The sequence below is a fragment of the Podarcis melisellensis genome, assembly GCF_964234715.1.
Source record: "Podarcis melisellensis genome assembly, chromosome: Z".
Lineage (NCBI taxonomy): Eukaryota > Metazoa > Chordata > Lepidosauria > Squamata > Lacertidae > Podarcis > Podarcis melisellensis.
In genome coordinates, this window is record NC_138547.1 from 9654086 (window position 1) to 9672605 (window position 18520).

Genomic DNA, 18520 nt, shown 5'->3' on the forward strand with positions numbered 1-18520 from the left:
GAGCAAGCTCCGAGATTGGGGACATCAATGCAGCCTTAGGATCAGGCAGGACGGTACTGCACCCTAGATGGCACCATGGAAGCAAAGCACAAGCGCTAGGGCTGGAGAACCCTGTAGGCAATGGACTACAACTCTCATCCCTTGACCTCTGGCCATGCTGGCTGGGGCCGATAGGAGCTGGAGTACCTCCAGCAGTACTTGGAGAGACTGCATGTTACCCCTCCGGCCCTGTGCTCAGTGGGTCAGGAGATAACTCTGGTGCATGGAAGCCACTATTAAGAGACCCCGCCTGGTACATTAACACATTCAGTGGGACTCACCTCCAAACCAAAAGGGGAATTTGTGAAGCAAGAGATTAAGTAAACGGACAGCCTTTGAAACTTATTTCATTGTCTTCTCTAAAGACAATGAAAGCTAGCGTGGTGTAGTGGTTAAGAGTGGTGGACCCGTAATCTGGTGAACCAGGTTCGCTTCCTCACTCCTCCACATGCAGCTGCTGGGTGACCTTGGGCCAGTCACACTTCTCTGAAGTCTCTCAGCCCCACTCACCTCACAGAGTGTTTGTTGGGAGGAGGAAGGGAAAGGAGATTGTTAACCACTTTGAGACTCCTTAAGGGGAGTGAAAGGCGGGATATCAAGTCCAAACCCTTCTTCATCATCATCTTCTAAAAAGAGAAGCCAAGCTAGAAGAAAATGCCTTCACCCCAGTATGGCTCCCCTTTATCACATACACAGCCCAACAAGACAATAATCCACCAACAACATACAAATCAGTATGGCTAACCTGATCCAAAACACCCACCCACCCAACTCACACATGAAAACTAAGACCACCACAGCCAACCACAAATGAACAGCCACACCCTAGGCCAACCCCAACCTCTCTCACCATCAAAAGAACACAAGTGAACAGCAGAGAACCTGCACAAGCAACGCTGACACAAAACCCTACATACATTAAGCAAAATAGAAACATCACCACCCGACCCCACCCCCACCACCACTCACTTTCCCCCCCTCTTTCCCCCTTTTCTTCCTAATGTCTCAACAAATGAAACTGATATGTAAAAAATGTTATTTGGGAAAAAGAGAGAGAGAGACATTGCACACACTTTTGTAAAACAAGAAAATATTTAATAAAAAAGAGAGAAGCCAAGCTTCACAAATAATTCACTCCCATTAAATTACAAGGCTTCTATATGCAAACATCTAAAAACAACAACCACAAAAATACATACAGTACATGGTCAGTTTCCTTTCCCCATAATACCAAATCTATTATTATGATTACAGCTATTATATTTATTTTTTATACCCCCAGAGCTGTTTACAAATCAAATAAGGACAGCTGTATCAAATTTGCCCCAGAAGGCCAATCCTGAGGGCAGAGCTGTCTTCTGGGGCAACAGTCCAGATGAGATTTGGCAACCCCATTCCAAAAAACAGGCAAAAGGTTATGACTGGAGTGTTTCAAGCATCAAGACGTGGGTCTGGTCTCTGCTAGGAGATCAACACAACAAACTCTGGAGTATAGGCTCTGGAGAAGCATAGCCTAGAGTGAGGGTGGCGGGGCCGCTGTTGGCAGAGGCAAGTCCACAGTTGGGGTTTCGGCAGTGCCTTGGACAGGGCTGGGCTTGCGGAGTTCCAGTTTCTCAATGAGCTGGTTGTAAAGCTCCTTCAAGGCTTCTCCACTCTGCCCGACAAAAACACAAGTTTTACAAAGGTGAAGAAACCTCAAAACCTGAAGCTGCTAAATCACACTTTAACTCTAGCTGCTACTAGCATTTCTTTTCACTATTTATTGTAGGCTGTCTGTTTAAACACATATACACACACTTTCAAAGGTGTGTTTATCCATCAGCTGTGTTTAGTTCTTGAGCTGTGGGCCCGTGCAAAATAATAAAGCAAATAGCACCAATGAAGGCGGACCTGGAAATGGAGGAGAGAATGGTACGTCTGACAGTCAACAAAACTCTCCTTCAAGAGTGGGGGAACCTATGGATCGGGGGCACTGAATGAATGCAAATTTCACCTTTGTACATGAGGCTATTTTCTCTGCATCTCTTCCCCGCTCCTCTGTATCCTCCATTAAGGCAGGTGGCCTTGAATTTAGGTTTTGAACTCTACGGCCTGAAAGACTGCACCATTCCCTCACTCTCAAGTATATGTGGTATGGATTGCATCATGTCCTTGGTGGCACAGCATCTGCTTCATGCAGAAGTTCCTAGGTTCAATCCCTGGCATCTCCAGGTAGGGCTGGGAAAGACTCCCTGTCTGGAACCCTGGGGAACCACCGTCAGTCCGGGAAGACAATACTGAGCTAGATCTGACACAGAGGAGTGACAGAAACAGGAAGGTCCACTGGCGACAAATGCAGGCCACAATGCAAAGTTTGAGCTTGCCAATCAGGTACGCCTGAAGTGGTACCTCCTGGATTCAGAACCCACCTCCCACCAGTCTCAGATTCTTCCAAGGTAACAGCTCCCTCTACACCAAAGGTCTCACCCCTTTCGGGTACAAAGCAGGACGAGTGAGCGGTGTGGCTGGTGATAGTTGCAAGGCCCATATAGAAAGACCTGAAACACCACATTATATCCCAGGGTGGGGTCTGAGGTTCCCCACCACACGTATCTGTGTCCATGTGTACAAATCCAGATATGGCTTCCAGTTCAAAGCATAGCGTGCCTTCCAAGAAAACCATTCAGGGCAAAACAAATGACTGTGGTACTTGTGTCCACTCCATCTCTCCCACCCACCACTTTACCTGCTTGGGAGGCTCCAGTGCCTTCTGCAGGGACTCCAACTTGGCAGGTGCCACCTTGTGGTGGAGGTGAAGCAGGAGCCTCAGCACGTGTCTGTGTACATTCTCCTTCCTGTTAAGTAGCAGAAGAGATGAAGAGCCTAGAGCTGAAGGACTCTTGGCTGGGGGTTGGGCAGTCCACTCCCCATCTGTTCCCTCTGGGTACATTGCTGTAGTGGGGAGCAGGTAGCCCTTATCGCGGAGGTCAAACCCCAAACCCTCTAAAATGGCTTGCAGAAAAAAATATAGAACATTCTTAAGAAAATACTAATAAAACTGAACTTTTTTTTAAAAGGTAGATAACATTTATGAAAAAATAGATACAATCTCAGTTTAAAAAAACCCACAAAAACCATCCAACGAAACAGCATACAGTGGTGCCTCGCAAGACGAAATTAATTCGTTCCGCAAGTCTCTTCGTCTTGCGAGTTTTTCGTCTTGCGATGCACGGTTTTCCATAGGAATGCATTGAAAATCAATTAATGCGTTCCTATGGAAACCGCCTTCCCCCGACCTCTTCTGGCGGGCGGCATTTTAAAATCGCCCGGGACAGCGGAGGACTTCTCCGCTGTCCGGGGCGATTTAAAAGCCCCTGGGAAGGCAGGCAGGGGGGACAAAGACTTTTGCCTCCCCGCCTGCCTTCAGAAGAGGTCCAGGACAGGCTTCGCGGACCTCTCCGCAAGCAGCGGGAGCGCTCCTTGCGGAGAGTTGCCAGCGCGCCCAGGCTTCGCGGCCCCGCCGCCGGGCTTCGGGACATCGTTCCGAAGCCGGGCGGCGGGGGGAGGCTTTCCCGCCCCGCCGCCAGGCTTCGGGACATCGTTCCGATGCCGGGCGGCGGGGGGAGGCTTTCTCGCCCCGCCGCCCGGCATCGGGACGATGCCCCGAAGCCGGGCGACGGGGGGAGGCGTTCCTGACCCGCCGCCCGGCATCGGGACGATGCCCCGAAGCCGGGCGGCGGGGGGAGGCTTTCCCGCCCTGCCGCCCAGCTTCGGGACATCGTTCCGATGCCGGGCGGCGGGGGGAGGCTTTCCCGCCCCGCCGCTCGGCTTCGGGGGGAGGCTTTCTCGCCCCGCCGCCCGGCATCGGGACGATGCCCTGAAGCCGGGCGGCGGGGGGAGGCGTTCCTGCCCCGCCGCCCGGCATCGGGACGATGCCCCGATGCTGGGCGGCGGGGGGAGGCTTCAAAAGCCGTCTGGGGGCTTTTAAATCGCCCCGGACAGTCCCGGGGTGATTTAAAAGCCCCCGGTTAGGCAGGCAGGGGGGGCAAAGACTTTTGCCCCCCGCCCGCCTTGGGAAGAGGTCCTGGACCTCTTCCGAAGGCGGGCGGGGGGCAAAAGTCTTTGCTCCCCCCTGCCTGCCTTTCCGGGAGAGCGGAAAAATGCAGCGCTGCCTTCCCGCTCTCCCGGAAAGGCAGGCGGGGGGAGCAAAGACTTTTGCCCCCGCCCGCCTTCGGAAGAGGTCCAGGACCTCTTCCCAAGGCGGGCGGGGGGCAAAAGTCTTTGCCCCCCCTGCCTGCCTTCAAAAGCCGTCCGGGATAGGGGGAAGCGCTTCCCTGCTATCCCGGACCGCTTTTAAAATGCTGGCGGTGGGGAGCAAAGCCTTTCGCCCCCGCCGGCCTTCCTGGACCTCTTCTGAAGTCCGGAGGGGGGGAAAAGGCTTTGCTCCCCACCGCCAGCATTTAAAAAAAGGTCCCCGAGATTTCCCTATGGGCTTTTGTCTTGCGATGCAAGTCCATAGCGAAAATCGTCTAGCGAAGCGTCGCAAAAACCGAAAAACCCTTTCGTCTTGCGGGTTTTTCGTCTTGCGAAGCATTCGTCTTGCGGGGCACCACTGTAATCAGGTAGGCTTGCCTAAATAAACAAACAAAAGCTTTTAGCGGGCATTACAAACAGTAGATTGAATACAGCCCAGTTCAATGACAGCACCAGCCTAACAGGAAGGCCACTGCCTGCAAATTCTCTGACTGAGAGCCATGTGAGGCTGTTTCAGAAAAGGACAGTACCTCAAGCAGGTGGGGAGGAAGAAGTCATCAAAAAGGCTAGTGCAGAATTCCTCTTGAGCGAACTCATCGCTGAGGAGGGTGAGGTTGCTGGTGAACAGGTGCAGGAAGATGTCACCGAAGGCCAGATCATTGATTGTCTCCCCTGCAGGACCAAAGCAGCAACAGAGAATCCCCAGGTGATCCTGAGAGGCAATCCTTTTTACCAGGCACATTTCTATCCCACCTTTCTCCCAGGCAGCTCAGGGAAGGGCCAAAGCATCCACCTTGCACACAGAAGGACCAAGGTGGGATCCCTCTCTTTATGTGTGACATGGTCTAAGCTGTACTGAGCCGTATGCAACCAACTCTGAGACTGCATGCTAGCTCTCTTGTATCTGGTTGTTCTGGGTTGTAGCCAAAATCTAATCCTACTCAGAACAGACACACTGAACTTAATGGATGTGACTAACTCAGGCCCATTCACCAGGGTGGGGGGTGGGGTGTCTACTCCAAGTAGAACTGAGTTGGCAATATCGCTCAGCTCTGCAAGCAACTGTTTGGGAAACAAAGGAGGGAGATAATAGTAGTAATAATAATAATAATAATAATAATAATAATAATAAACAAATATTTATACCCCACCCATCTGGCTGGGTTTTCCCAGCCACTCTGGGCGGCTGCCAACAGAACACTAAAATACAATAACCTATTAAACATTAAAAGCTTCCCTAAACAGGACTGCCTTTAGATGTCTTCTAAAAGTTTGGCACTGGACCGAAGTGTCCGGGCAGAACGGCCGATCCTTTGGAAGGGCAACTTACCAAGGGCGGGGAGCATCCGGAGAAGAGCATTCTTGTTCCTCTGCTTAGTGATGTGAAGCACGTAGTAGAGCCCAATCTCACAGGCGATCCGGTGCTCTTGCAGAAATCTAGGGTGCAAAAGAGTTTTAAGTTGCCGTTCACCACTATTTCCAGGAATGAACAGAGTGAATTGAATTCAAACTTTCATTGCTCTGGCTACAAACATCTTTGGAGTTTAAGAGAGAACTGGTGGTGTCCCATGCTGGTCCTACTCAGAGTAGATGCCCTTGAAAACAATGGGGAAGATTAACTCAGTTAGATGCAAGCCTGAGATTCCAAGGCCAGCCAACTGAAGGAAGCACTGGCTGCACATACATGTTAGATTCATAGAATCATATAATTGCAGAGTTGGATTGCTGGAATCACAGTGGAAAAATCCCTGACAGATGGCCAGTCAGCATCTAGTTAAAAATCTCCAGTGAATGAGTTCAGCACTAGAGGCCACAGCTTCCTCAAATGTGGAGCCATCCCTGGAGGTGGGATGGAGCCTAAAGCTCTCTTCTGGATAGAGCCACAGGAAACACATTACTTCAACCCGTTATGGTCTTTTCCCTCCATAGCTCTCCACTTTCTCTAGCCACAGAGTTAGTTCCCTTCCTTATGGGTCTTTTCGGACACACCTCCACTGCTTTGCTCGCAAGGAGGACTTAAATGGCAAAACGCTTCAGTGTTTGATATGACTCACTTGGGAAATAAATCTGGGATTGTGGTGGGGTAAGTTGCTGGGCCCTTGTCTTCCAAAGGCAGCTTCTGGTCAACGGTGAACGTGTGGTCATCCACCACGAAAGACATCAACAGTGGTAGGAACCTGGTAATCAAGTCTACTTCCTGAGGAGCAGAGAAGGAAAGTGAGGGTCAATGGTCAGAAAATGGAAGGCAGGGACGGGAGGAACCTGTGGGTTTCCAGATACTGTGGGACTCTTAACTCCCATCAGTCAGCATGGCTTATGGTCCAGGATGATGGAAGTTGTAATTCAGCATCTGGGTCACATGTTCCCAACCCCTGCCCTACAGCCTGAAAACAGATGACCTTCCAAACCAATGGAGAAGCAACAGGCCCTGTACGGCAGATTTGCTAAGTCTGGGCTGCCACTCTGAGCAACTTTTCTCATTTAGAAGCCATGCAGAAGTGTCACGTGGGGAACGGCTGTGGCTCAGTGGCAGAGCACCTGCTTTGAATGTAGAAGGTCCCAGGTTCAATCCCTGGCATCTCCATGTAGGAGTATCCCTCATCTTAAACCCTGGAGAACCACTGCCAGTCAGTACAGACAATACAGTGGTGCCCCACAAGACGAATGCCTCGCAAGACGGAAAACCCGCTAGACGAAAGGGTTTTCCGTTTTGGAGGTGCTTCGCAAAACGAATTTCCTATGGGCTTGCTTCGCAAGACGAAAATGTCTTGCGAGTTCTTGCAGGGTTTTTTCCCTCCCCCCCTTTCCCCAAGCCGCTAAGCCGCTTATCAGCTGATCCGCTAAGCCGCTTATCAGCTGATCCGCTAAGCCGCTTAACAGCTGATCCGCTAAGCCGCTTAACAGCTGATCCGCTAGACCACTGTGGCGCTAATCCGATAAGCCGTTAATGGGCTTGCTTCGCAAGACGAAAAAACCGAAAGACGAAGAGACTTGCGGAACAGATTCTTTTTGTCTTGCGAGGCACCACTGTACTGAGCTAAATGGGCCACTTCCTCTGCTCCTATGTAGATTCTCTCTTCTCCCTCCTGATTTCCCTTGCTACCTGCCCTGTCTCTCCAATCTAGTGCTGTACCTCCAGCTTGTACTCAACCACATCTCCTGTCTCTGACCTACACTATCATTACTGATGTCCAGCCCAGACCTGGGTGAAAGCACTCACAGCCATACGTGTCTGGAGTGGTCCAGCTCTTCTACAGCCTGACATTCTAAGTGAGAATTAGATCTTAGGCATCACAGGCAGCTCAAAGTGATGCACACGGGCACTCTTACCATTCTGGGTTCCTTAAAGATCTGACTGTCAATCATGTCCCAAGCTCCCTGTCCCAGTGTCAACATCCTCAGGAGAAGCAGAAGATCAGGGCTTTCCTGAAAAATTCAAAAAAAGCAAAGTAACTCATCATCACCTTTCTCAAATTCCAAAGAACTTTTAGAGTCCTGCAGGATATCAGATCAAAGGCTTTATTGTTGGAAGGGAAGAGCATCTTTCATGCACGTAAAGGTCCCAGGCTCAATCTAAAGCACCTTCAGGTAGGACTGGAAATGTCCTCAGCCTGGAATCCTGGAGAGCAGCTGCCTGCCAGTGTAGGCAAACACTGAGCTAGATGGACCAATAAGGCAGCTTCCTATGTTCCCATATAGTCCAGCATCCTGGATCCCACAGTGGTCAATCAGGCCAGACCCGCATTCTTATTACGGACTGCTATGCAAGTCTTCTGCACATTTCTCTTGGCAACTGGGGGAGATGGAATGGTACACTCTTGTGGGGTGTGTGTGTTGTGTGGAGCTGTATCCTGGGGCCTTCAGTTGCTGACTCTATCTGGGAGACCATCAATGTCTCACTCACCCTGGGTAACATATCCTGCCCAATCAGTTCTTGCAGGTGGCGGATGGTGCTCAGAGCCAAGGTGTTGATGGCAAATGGATCACACAGTATCATGGATAAATCCCTGTTGGGGTAAGATGGACAGAAGGTAACAGAACATCAAACACGTAGGCCCACAACTGAAATAGGTTTGCTCACACAAAATTATTATTCTGGCTCCCTTTGAAAGCGAGAAAGTCTGTCAAATAATGATGATAATATTGTAGCCATCTATATATGTAGCCTTTGAAAATACGGAGGAAGATCTCTCTGTAAATGTGAATGTTACCAGACGTACCTTCCATTTAATTAAACAGGTATGGCAACTGGGAGTTCTCAGACTCCTAAAAGGACACTTTTTAATCACATGTAAATGAGCTTTCTAAAAAGAGATGCTCTGCTGGCTTCTCAGCGCCAGCCTACTTATGGGCAATCAATGATCTTCAGCTAAAGGCCTACAGGTTAGATTGCTGCAATGCGTTATACGTAGGGCTGCCTCTGAAGACAGTTCAGAAACTTTAGGTAGTGCAGAATTCAGCGACCAAGTTGCACACCACAGCAAGACGGTTTGAGCATATTACACAGATCCTGGTCTGACTGCACTGGCTACCAATTAGTTTCCGGGCCCAATTCAAAGTGTTGGTTTTGACCTATAAAGCCTTCAATGGCTCAGGACTGCAATACCTCAAGGACCACCTCTTCCCATATGAACCTACCCAGACCCTGAGATCATCTTCTTAGGCCCTTCGTCGTGTGCCTCCTCCTCGAGAGGTCCGGAGGGTGGCAACACAAGAACGGGCCTTCTCTGCAGTGGCTCCCCATCTGTGGAATGCTCTCCCCAGGGAAGTTTGCCTGGCGCCTTCATTATACACCTTTAGGCACCAGGCAAAAACATTCCTTTTTAACCAGACCTTTGGTTGATCTGATTGACATCCTATGCCCTTTTAAAACGTGGGGTTTTTTTCGGGGGGGGGGGAGTGTTATTGTTTTTGATTATATATTTTGTGGTTTTATATTATGATTTTGTTCTGTGAATCACCCTGAGACCTTCGGGTATCGGGAGGTATATAAATTCAATAAATACAGCTCAAACACAACTCCTCTATCCGCCTTGCAGATGTGGTAGGACTCCTACTCCCATCAGCCTCAGCCAGCATGGCCAGTGGACAGGGATGATGGGAGTTGTAGTCTCTAGGATGTTAAGTTCAGCAGAGGGAGGCCTCTTGGTAGTTCAACCTCTCTCGGAAGATTTTGCTATGCTGCCCCTTTTCTCCTTCAAATGTCATTTTCCTTTTCCTTTCCCTAACTACCTGATTTCTTTTTTTTCTTGACAAACAAGCTGGCTTTATGTATCTTGGCTACCAAGTACAATACTATAATATTAATAAAAGTATTTTTAAAACTAAGTAGTTTAGGGTGGTGGGCCAGGGGAGGGCATCATTACGGCAGCCCGTACGTTATGGAATTCCCTCCCTGCAGAGGTGCAGCTGGTACCTTCATCATACAACTTCTGGCAGATGCTGAAGATTATTATGTATTATTTGTTCAATTTATATACCACCCTTTATCCGAAGTTCCCGGGGCAACATACGACGTTAAAAACATAATTACACAGAATAATAATAATAAAAAACACAGAGAAGGGCCTTGGAAGACAAGCGTGGGGTCTGACTCAGTTTGTAGGGGGAGAGGAGGTCCTTAAGGTATTGAGATCCTGAGCCTGGAATTGGACCTGGAAACTAATTGGCAGCCAGTGCAATCAGGCCAGGATGGGTATTATAAGCTCAACTCATTTAGCCCAGGTGAGCAACTTGGCTATCAAATTTTGCATCTCTTTATCCTAGCCTTTGACACACGATATGTGTTTTTTTCCAGCCCCCCCCCCCAATATTCCTCTGGCTGTAATCTGTTATAACCATTTTTAATTCTGAATTTTAAATTGTTGTAACCTGATCTGGGATTTGTTGGTGAAGGGCAGACAGTACATTAGTAATAGTCCAGGAATATCTGAAGGAGTCACAAGTTCCCCTTTCCAAAAACACGTTACTACCAAAACAGGTGGTGGAACATTGTGCCTTCCCCTCAGGAATATTTCCACTCCTACCACAACCGTTTTCAAAATATTAATTCCTTTAACACCCAGTCCCAGAGTGGGTAACTCAAAACCTGGTGAACCCACACTATGAAATCTGTTGGTGCTAATTAAAGGCATTTCCCCCACTCTCTATGAAAATGGGGTGACACTCTGTACAGCGAAAGAAGCAAGGCTGGACCACCTGATTTGCAACGACTTACCCCAGGACTTGCTCTTGCCCTTTCTTCACTCCATCGAGGAAGCCTTGCAGCTCTCTGGCCCTCTTGTTGTCCACAAACCTCTCTCTAATGCAGGCATCCAGGCACCAGGTGAACTGCCAAAGAAGCAAAAGGGTTAGCACACTCTGTGAGGACACTCACCCTTAGAGAAGACACAGATTAATTTCCTTTCCTAAGGAACAGACAAGAGACCATTGCAGCAAGTTTGTGGAACAGGGGGTGGTGCCAACATGTGGTGCCATTGAGCATGGTGGCCTTCTCAAGATGCCCACAAGGCCTCTGAAATTTTCTCTTTCTCCATACTGTGCATTTTAAAAAACAACCATCTACTTCCAATACATTGCCTCTTACTTAATAATAATAATAATACATTTTTATTTATACCCCTCCCTTCCTGGTTCAAAAACCGGGCTCAGGGTGGCTAACAACAAATTTAAAACACTTAATTATAAAAGCAGTATAAAATACAGTATAAAAACATGAACAACAATAAAATTCAAAAATCAATTTAGGGGAAATAAGCATTAGATAACTCCCAGGGCTAGCTGGCTGAATTGGTCCTACTTGGGCCAGAGCGGAGACCAGGGGAGAATTAGCTGCGGAATCTCAGAGCAGGTCACCTGTCTTTTCTCTGAACTAAAAAAGCCCCAAATTTATTTATTTATTGTTTATAAAAGTATTTATGTACTCTTCCATTAAAAAATATCAACATGGTTTTCAACAGTAACACATAGAATCATATAAATCGTGGGAAATCAGACATCAATTAACCACTGTGGAGAGATGTGTTCTGAACAGTCTGTATTGGCCTATTGTAACATTGCCTCCTTGGGGAATTGCTCCAACCCTCTGAAAAGACAAGAAGGAGTTAAGAGGTCTTGTTTCTAACTGGGGGCACCCCCCCACAACTGCACGCACCCGAGTCCTTGCACCCATACCTTGTGACAGGGGTCAACCGAGCAGATCTCGCTGATATCTAGGTCATGCAGGGACATCAAGAGCTCTGCCCGCAACGTGCAGTAATGGACATTGCGTGTCCGCAGGAACAAGGTCCGCAGGAACTGCAGCACCATGTCGTAGAGCTTCACGTTCTTCCCAATCATTTGGGTGAGCTTCTGGACCACCTTCAATCCCAAAGACAGAAAAGAAACATGAGGCTGGAGCATCACCCAAACGTTCTAATGGGGAACACCGGGGCAGCAACATTGAGTCATTTAGGTTCTCTCTCAGTAGGGAATTTGAACCCAGGTCTCTCCCCAATCCTACATCACTCTGCAAGCTTCAGAGCAGAGCACAAATTATTCATTTAATTTTTAACAGGCCATCCTTCTAATCTAACTCAATAACATCACAGCAGCATATATAACCTCCCCTCACTGCATTTTATCCTCACAACAACCCTAAGAGGGAGGGTAGCCTAAGTGAGATAGGAACTGGCTGAGAGTCACTCAGGGAGTCTTGAGGTCGAAGGGATTGATATTTGATCTTTCAAATCTTGAGTCTGATACTAGGGCTCACCAGTTATTACAGGGCTGGGGAACACCCAGGGCCAAATGCAGCTCTAAGCTCTATCTGGTCCTCAGGACTCTCTCCAGGCCACACAGATACCAGCCATGCCCCTCTCCCCAGACTACACCCTTCAACTGGCCCTGCTTTGCACCCTTGAGCGCTTCTACTTGGCTGGAATGCGTCTCTGAACTCCGATATAGCCTTTTGCTTGCACAGATGGAGGACAGAGCTGGGGTGTGAATGTGTGAACAGAAACAAACCTACTGTGCAAAGGTAAAATTCATTGCTCCACCCACTTTTGACTCCTACCCTGCCCACCACTGGTAAGTGGCCCCCAGAAGGCTACCTACAAGAGAATTTGGCCCATGAGCTGAAAAAGGTTCCCCACCCCCGATTTATTAAAAGAACCCAGTTTCCCACGCCCAGCCTCAATGCTCAAACCAATGCGCTGGGTGCTTGGACTTCACCTCGCCTTGGCGCCTCATTTTGGGAGTAGGGCTGAAGAAGTTGTGCAGGACAGAGAGGTCACAGCTGAACAAGGCATTCTCCTTCTCCAGGATGTACTGCTTCAGCAGAGGGGACACCTCGTCACCAAACAGGGCCTGGTTATCCTGCCAAATCTGACGCTTCACCTCCACGGCACATGCTTTGTACAGGTCCTTGTCAGCCATCACCAACTTCAGCTTCTTGTCTGGCACCTGTAGCCAGACACACAGTTAGGAGAGAATTTCAGTGAGAGTTAATCATAAGGTTGGTCCCTTCATGAGACCCTGGTATCAGCATCCTTTGCATTTAAGAGCTGGCATTTTTATCATAATGTGCTTTCAACACCCCAAATTAGTTATTACTATTACTTAAGGAAATTTGTTGGCTGACTTTCAGGAAAGAAGGTAGGGCTGCCCAATTCCTTTTGCTCCACCTCGATCACTGAGATCTTCTGATGGAGTTTGTGGAGACTGACCCATCTCTGGAACGTAATCAAGCTGAGTAGGTCCAGTAACTCAAAAAACAAACTTCTTTGCCCTCTTAAACAATCCAGTAGTAAAATCAGCAGCAACTAGGCCCCTGACAACCTTCAAAAACCTCCTCCTAACAACAAAGGGACCCGGTAAAGGGATGGTATCCGCAATATACAAAATACTACAAAATCCCACCAACTCCCTAGACACAATCAAAAAACAATGAGAGGATGACATATGGTACGAGATTAACCCAACCCAATGGACCAAAATGTTGTCTAAACCCCCCTTTAAATCCATATCAACAAAAAGAAAAGAATCATTCTGAAAATCACCTACAGATGGTACCTAACATGAAGAAAACTAGCGCTAATACGCCCAGGAACCTCACCAAAATGCTGGAGAGGGTGCACCTTTACAGGCACATATCTCCACATGTGGGTGGGTGGGAGTGTCCCAAAATCCAACTATTCTGGACAACAGTCATATGAGAAATATGTAAAATAACCAAGCAAGTATTAGAAATCACCCCAGAAATGGCCCTACTAAGCATCTTCCAAGACAATAATGCCCACAAAGAACTCATAACCCACCTACTCTCAGCAGCTAGAAACATCATAACCAGACACTGGAGAGACCTGTCAGGAATAAGCATGGACCAATGGTACCAAATAGTATGGGAAACAGCCTTACTAGAAAAATTAACCAAAAAACTGAAACTGACACGGGGACAAATAGAAGAAGAGGCCTTCACCCCAGTATGGCTCCCCTTTATCACATACACAGCCCAACAAGACAATGATGAAAATCCATACAAATCAATATGGCTAACCTGATCCAAAACACCCACCCACCCCACTCACACATGAAAACAAAGACCACCACAGCCAACCACAAATGAACAGCCACACCCTAGGCCAACCCCAACCTCTCTCACCATCAAAAGAACACAAGTGAACAGCAGAGAACCCGCACAAGCAATGCTGACACAAAACCCCACATATATTAAGTAAAATAGAAACATCACCACTTGACCCCACCTCCACTCATCTTTCCCCCCTCCACCTCTTTCCCCCTATTCTTCCTAACGTCTCAACAAATGAAACTGATTTGTAAAAAAAAAAAATGCGTTATGTGGAAAAAAAATACGAGAGAGAGAGACATTGCACATACCTTTGTAAATCAAGAAAATCTTCAATAAAAATACATTAAAAAAGAACAAACTTCTTTATAAAAATATTTTAAAGTTTTATTAAAGGAAAGTTACAGCGTTAAAAAAAGATTTATGGTAACAGCACAAAGTAAAGTAACTTGGAAGCTTAAAAAACATCAGAGCTTTCTTATCTGGCTAACAACTGAACAAACACTTACGCAGCTACGCAGAGTATCAGTTTTCAATTCAGCAGCATAACTACAGCACGAGAAGGAAGATAACCCGTCAGATTTAAGCAAAACTGGCCCCAATCCCATGACTTGATGTAACCAATCATGATGCTCAAGTTATGGAACCTTCAAGACAGTGAACTCCCACCCCTCCTTATCTTGAGGGAGGAACCACCTGCTTCCCATCAATTTTAATTCTCTGGCCTTGGAAGATTAATAAGGGGACCTGTGCCTGGCAAAAACTGGTCTTTGTAATACACACAAGTTTTTACTGTTAACGTTACTGACTTTTTATTGTAGCTACTGCTGTATTTTTTTATGCGATGCAATGCCTTATTATATTTTCTATGAAAGAAACTTCTTGGCTGCCTTTCAAGACATCCCAGATATATTTGCAAAGCAGATGCTCTAGAAGAGTCACAGCACAATGGTAGAGCATCTGCTTTGCACACATAAGGTCCCAGGTTCAATCCCCAGAATCTTCAAGAAGGGCTGGGAAAGACTCTGTCCTGAAATCCTGGAGAATTGTTGCCACCAGACTCAATATAAGGAAGCTTCTTATGTTTTTGACCCTGAGCTACAATCCATCCCCATGAGAATACAGAATCCTAGGCCCAATACCAATTTCTAGGCATAGGCAGCCTCCCCCAAAATCAGGCAATGCCAAAGATTGAATGCTAGTGATTCAGTGTACCTTGGGCAGGTGTTTCATGACACACATCACCACAGGTTGGATTGATGGGGCCTTGACCAAGGGAAAGCTCTTCTCCAGGAGGTCTTCCAGCTTCTTGTATCTGGAGTGTGGGACAAGAGAGGCATGCAGAACATGTTTAAGATAAAGGGACCCCTGACCATTAGGTCCAGTCGTGACCGACTCTGGGGTTGCGGTGCTCATCTCGCTTTATTGGCCGAGGGAGCCAGCGTACAGCTTCCAGGTCATGTGGCCAGCATGACAAAGCCACTTCTGGTGAACCAGAGCAGTGCACGGAAACACCGTTTACCTTCCCGCTGGAGCGGTACCTATTTATCTACTTGCACTTTGACGTATTTTCGAACTGCTAGGTTGGCAGGAGCAGGGACTGAGCAACAGGAGCTCACCCCGTCGCGGGGATTCGAACTGCCGACCTTCTGATCGGCAAGTCCTAGGCTCTGTGGTTTAACCCACAGTGCCACATGTTTAGCGCTACTACAAAAAGAACAGGAAGATGTCCTTCCCCACAGAAGTATTCCAAACATACCTTTCATCAACCTTTCCTTCAGAGGCAATGGCTGAGACCCTCTCCAGCAGCTTCTCCCTCAGCTCGTCAAATACAGACTGGTGGAACTCAAGCCTGGGGGTGCCGTGAAGGTCCAGGAATGGCAGGGCGGACTGAAGAGTGGGCAGGAGGATGCCATTTTCTGTCTGTCAATATCATACACAAACTGTGTTAAGGTAGCATGCTGCAGATCTCATATCTCTAAAGCAAAGGGTGGGGATCGCTATCTGGCATTTAGAATTCCTTAGTGTCCCCTGGGTCCCGATCGCAAAGGGTAGGTAATAAATTATTACTATCTGACAATGCCTCTTACTTGCCTACATATTGGAGAGGGACGTTCAAATGTATGCAGAAACTAGTCTACTGTACATAGGTAATTTTTACAATTTTTGTTCCACTCAGTTTTGCATCTGGCCCTGCCCACCACTGGCATGTGGCCGCCAGAAGTTTGACCAGAAAGGAAAGCGGCCCTTGGATTGACAAAGTTTCCCACTCCTGCTCGAAAGAGACTTAATTGTCAAGAAGAAGAGGAGTTTGGATTTGATATCCCGCCTTTCACTCCCTTTAAGGAGTCTCAAAGCGGCTAACATTCTCCTTTCCCTTCCTCCCCCACAACAAACACTCTGTGAGGTGAGGAGGGCTGAGAGACTTCAAAGAAGTGTGACTGGCCCAAGGTCACCCAGCAGCTGCATGTGGAGGAGCGGAGACGCGAACCTGGTCTGCCAGATTATGAGTCTATCGCTCTTAACCACTAGTAGGGCCTATTCCTAGGTAAGTGTGCCTAGAATTGCACCCCAAAGCAATTTTTGCATACTGGGTGTTTGTTTGTTTTGTTTTGTATGCGGTTTGCATTTAAAAACAACAACAACCGGGCATGGCCATACGGCCGTTTCCTACGCGAGAGCGTGATTGCACTCTGCACATGCTCCGAGAAGCACCTTCCTTTCTTTTTTATACGAGGCTTGCGCGGGAACACAAAGATGCAACCACACCATCTCTAGCCGGTGCCTCAAAGGTTAAGCCTCCAGGGCCACGGGAGGGGCGGAGGGAGGCCCACGCACCTGGAACTGCTCGATGGCCTTCAGAGGCTCCGTGCAGTTGGTCAGCGTCTCTTTCAAGTCTTCCCCGTTAGCCACTCCAAGGTCCTGCAGCCCGGCAAACATGGCGCAGCACCCTCCTCTTTGAATGGGGTCCGCCCGCCCCCTATGCATGGGTCTCACATCGCAACCGGCCCCCCAGAGCGCCGCGGAGCACTCCCGTAAGACGTCCTCCCGCAAACCGCTCCTGTAGCACAAAGGGTTCCGCTCTGGTCGCAGGCTGAAGGTAGGTCTCTCCACTCATCCCTCCAAACTTTGCGAAGGGGACTGCGGCAAGGTCTTGAGAAGGGCTCGCTCTTATAACCACCACAACGGTACCGGTGCTTTTCACTGCCACTAATTGTTCCGTTGCTCCTTCTGTATATGCTGCCCATCTAACCCAAGTTCTCTGGAATGCTTCCAGAAACAAACAGAATTCGGAATAAAACCTTGAAAAGACAACCTTCGTCTGATCTCAAACGCGCAGCCTTATTAATGTGGATTTTCATGAGCCGCCAAAAGAGTAGGATGGCGGTGTTTTGTTGGCGTGAGATACACACGCTTCCTGTGGCTGGTGGGTGCATCAGAAATACAGCCTTAAAATACAACCGTCATCTTTTTTCAAACACGCAGCCTTAATGTGGATTTTCATGAGGTGCCTCAGAAGTAGGATGGCAATGAATAGTTCCCTTGGTTAGAGCGTTAATGGTATAATCTAGTTACATATTTTTTTAATGTGTTGCAAGTTGCTTGGAGACTTTTGAGTAACAAGGGAAAGAACTAACAAGCGACAATGAAAGTAATTAGTTACGTAAATGTTTACATCTTCCATATATAGGAAGTCTGGCAATGTGTTTGCATTATTTATTTATCCTACAAAACTTATACATTTCTTGACTGTAGTAAGCCCCCAAAGCGGTTTACAACAAGAACCATATTAATTATTTAAAATATTAATATTAAATACTATTTAATATTTTAAATATTAACATTAAAATACAAAACAAGAACAGAAAACATGGGAATGTTTTTGCCTGGTGTATAAAAATATGCAGTGAAGGTGCCAGGCAACCCTCACTGGGGAGAGAATTCCATAAATGGAGAGCCACTGCAGAAAAGGCCCATTCTCATATTGCCACCCTCCGGACTTCTTCTGGGGAGGGCACACAAGTTGGGGCCTCAGATGGCGATCAAATAACAGTTAAACTAATTATTTGAAACTTACAATGCTTGATATGGAAACAATCTTTTAATAAAAAATAAAATTAAAAACAATGGAAGGAGGGACGGATTTCAGAAGGTATTTGAATATAGCAGATTGTCAGATGTCACTATGCTACACAGCAAAAGCAATCTCCCTCACACCATTTCCAGGCATTCTCAATATAGTCAGGGCTTTTTTTTCAGCCGGAACTCACTCAGTTCCAGCACCTCTTAGGTGGGTGCCATTGCTATTCTAAGAGAAGGTAGGAGGCGTTCATGGTGAGTTCCAGCACCTCATTTTCTAGAAAAATAGCACTGAATACAGTATTGTTCTCTTTTGAGTTGCTATTGGTGACAATATTTTTAATGTAATTTTTGTGGGTTTGCCACCATGCCGAGCAATCCTAGCCAGACAGGCATATCTCCTGTGTCAGTTAAGCAGTATCCTAATTGCTCCTAGCTGGGGCAGCTTAGATATTTCTTAATCACAGAATTGTAGAGTTGGAAGGGACCATAAGGGTCATCTAGTCCAACCTGCTGCATTGCAGGAATTTTTTGCCCAACATGGGGTTAGAACCCACGACTCTGAGATTAAGAGTCTCATAGTCTACCAACTGAGCTATGCAG

General features: G+C 47.5%; 1 protein-coding gene across 2 annotated transcripts; it reads right to left on the reverse strand.

Moving 5' to 3' along the window:
- Positions 1–1112: 1112 nt before the first annotated feature.
- Positions 1113–16870, reverse strand: NELFB (negative elongation factor complex member B). 2 transcript variants are annotated; one of them, XM_081896515.1, is made up of 13 exons: positions 16676–16870; positions 15597–15760; positions 15053–15152; positions 12484–12714; positions 11446–11631; positions 10490–10602; positions 8177–8279; positions 7603–7698; positions 6327–6469; positions 5603–5709; positions 4803–4944; positions 2765–2873; positions 1113–1693 (listed from the first exon to the last, which is right to left on the reverse strand). In XM_081896515.1, the coding sequence occupies exons 1-13, from the start codon at positions 16823–16825 to the stop codon at positions 1553–1555; spliced, it is 1785 nt and encodes a 594-aa protein (XP_081752641.1). In that variant the 5' UTR covers positions 16826–16870; the 3' UTR covers positions 1113–1552. The 2 variants fall into 2 exon arrangements, with proteins under 2 accessions (XP_081752641.1, XP_081752640.1); XM_081896514.1 differs by lacking the exons at positions 15053–15152; positions 15597–15760; positions 16676–16870 and adding an exon at positions 14347–14887.
- Between the last annotated feature and the right edge of the window lie 1650 nt (positions 16871–18520).

Excerpts from the sequence above, each read along its gene's own strand:
- NELFB (XM_081896515.1), bottom strand. The coding sequence starts at position 16,825 with ATGCATAGGGGGCGGGCGGACCCCATTCAAAGAGGAGGGTGCTGCGCC. Across the intron at positions 15,761-16,675 it reads AGGCCATCGAGCAGTTCCAG|ACAGAAAATGGCATCCTCCT; the intron begins GTGCGTGGGCCT and ends TGATATTGACAG. Across the intron at positions 8,280-10,489 it reads GGGCAAGAGCAAGTCCTGGG|GGATTTATCCATGATACTGT; the intron begins GTAAGTCGTTGC and ends TTACCCCAACAG.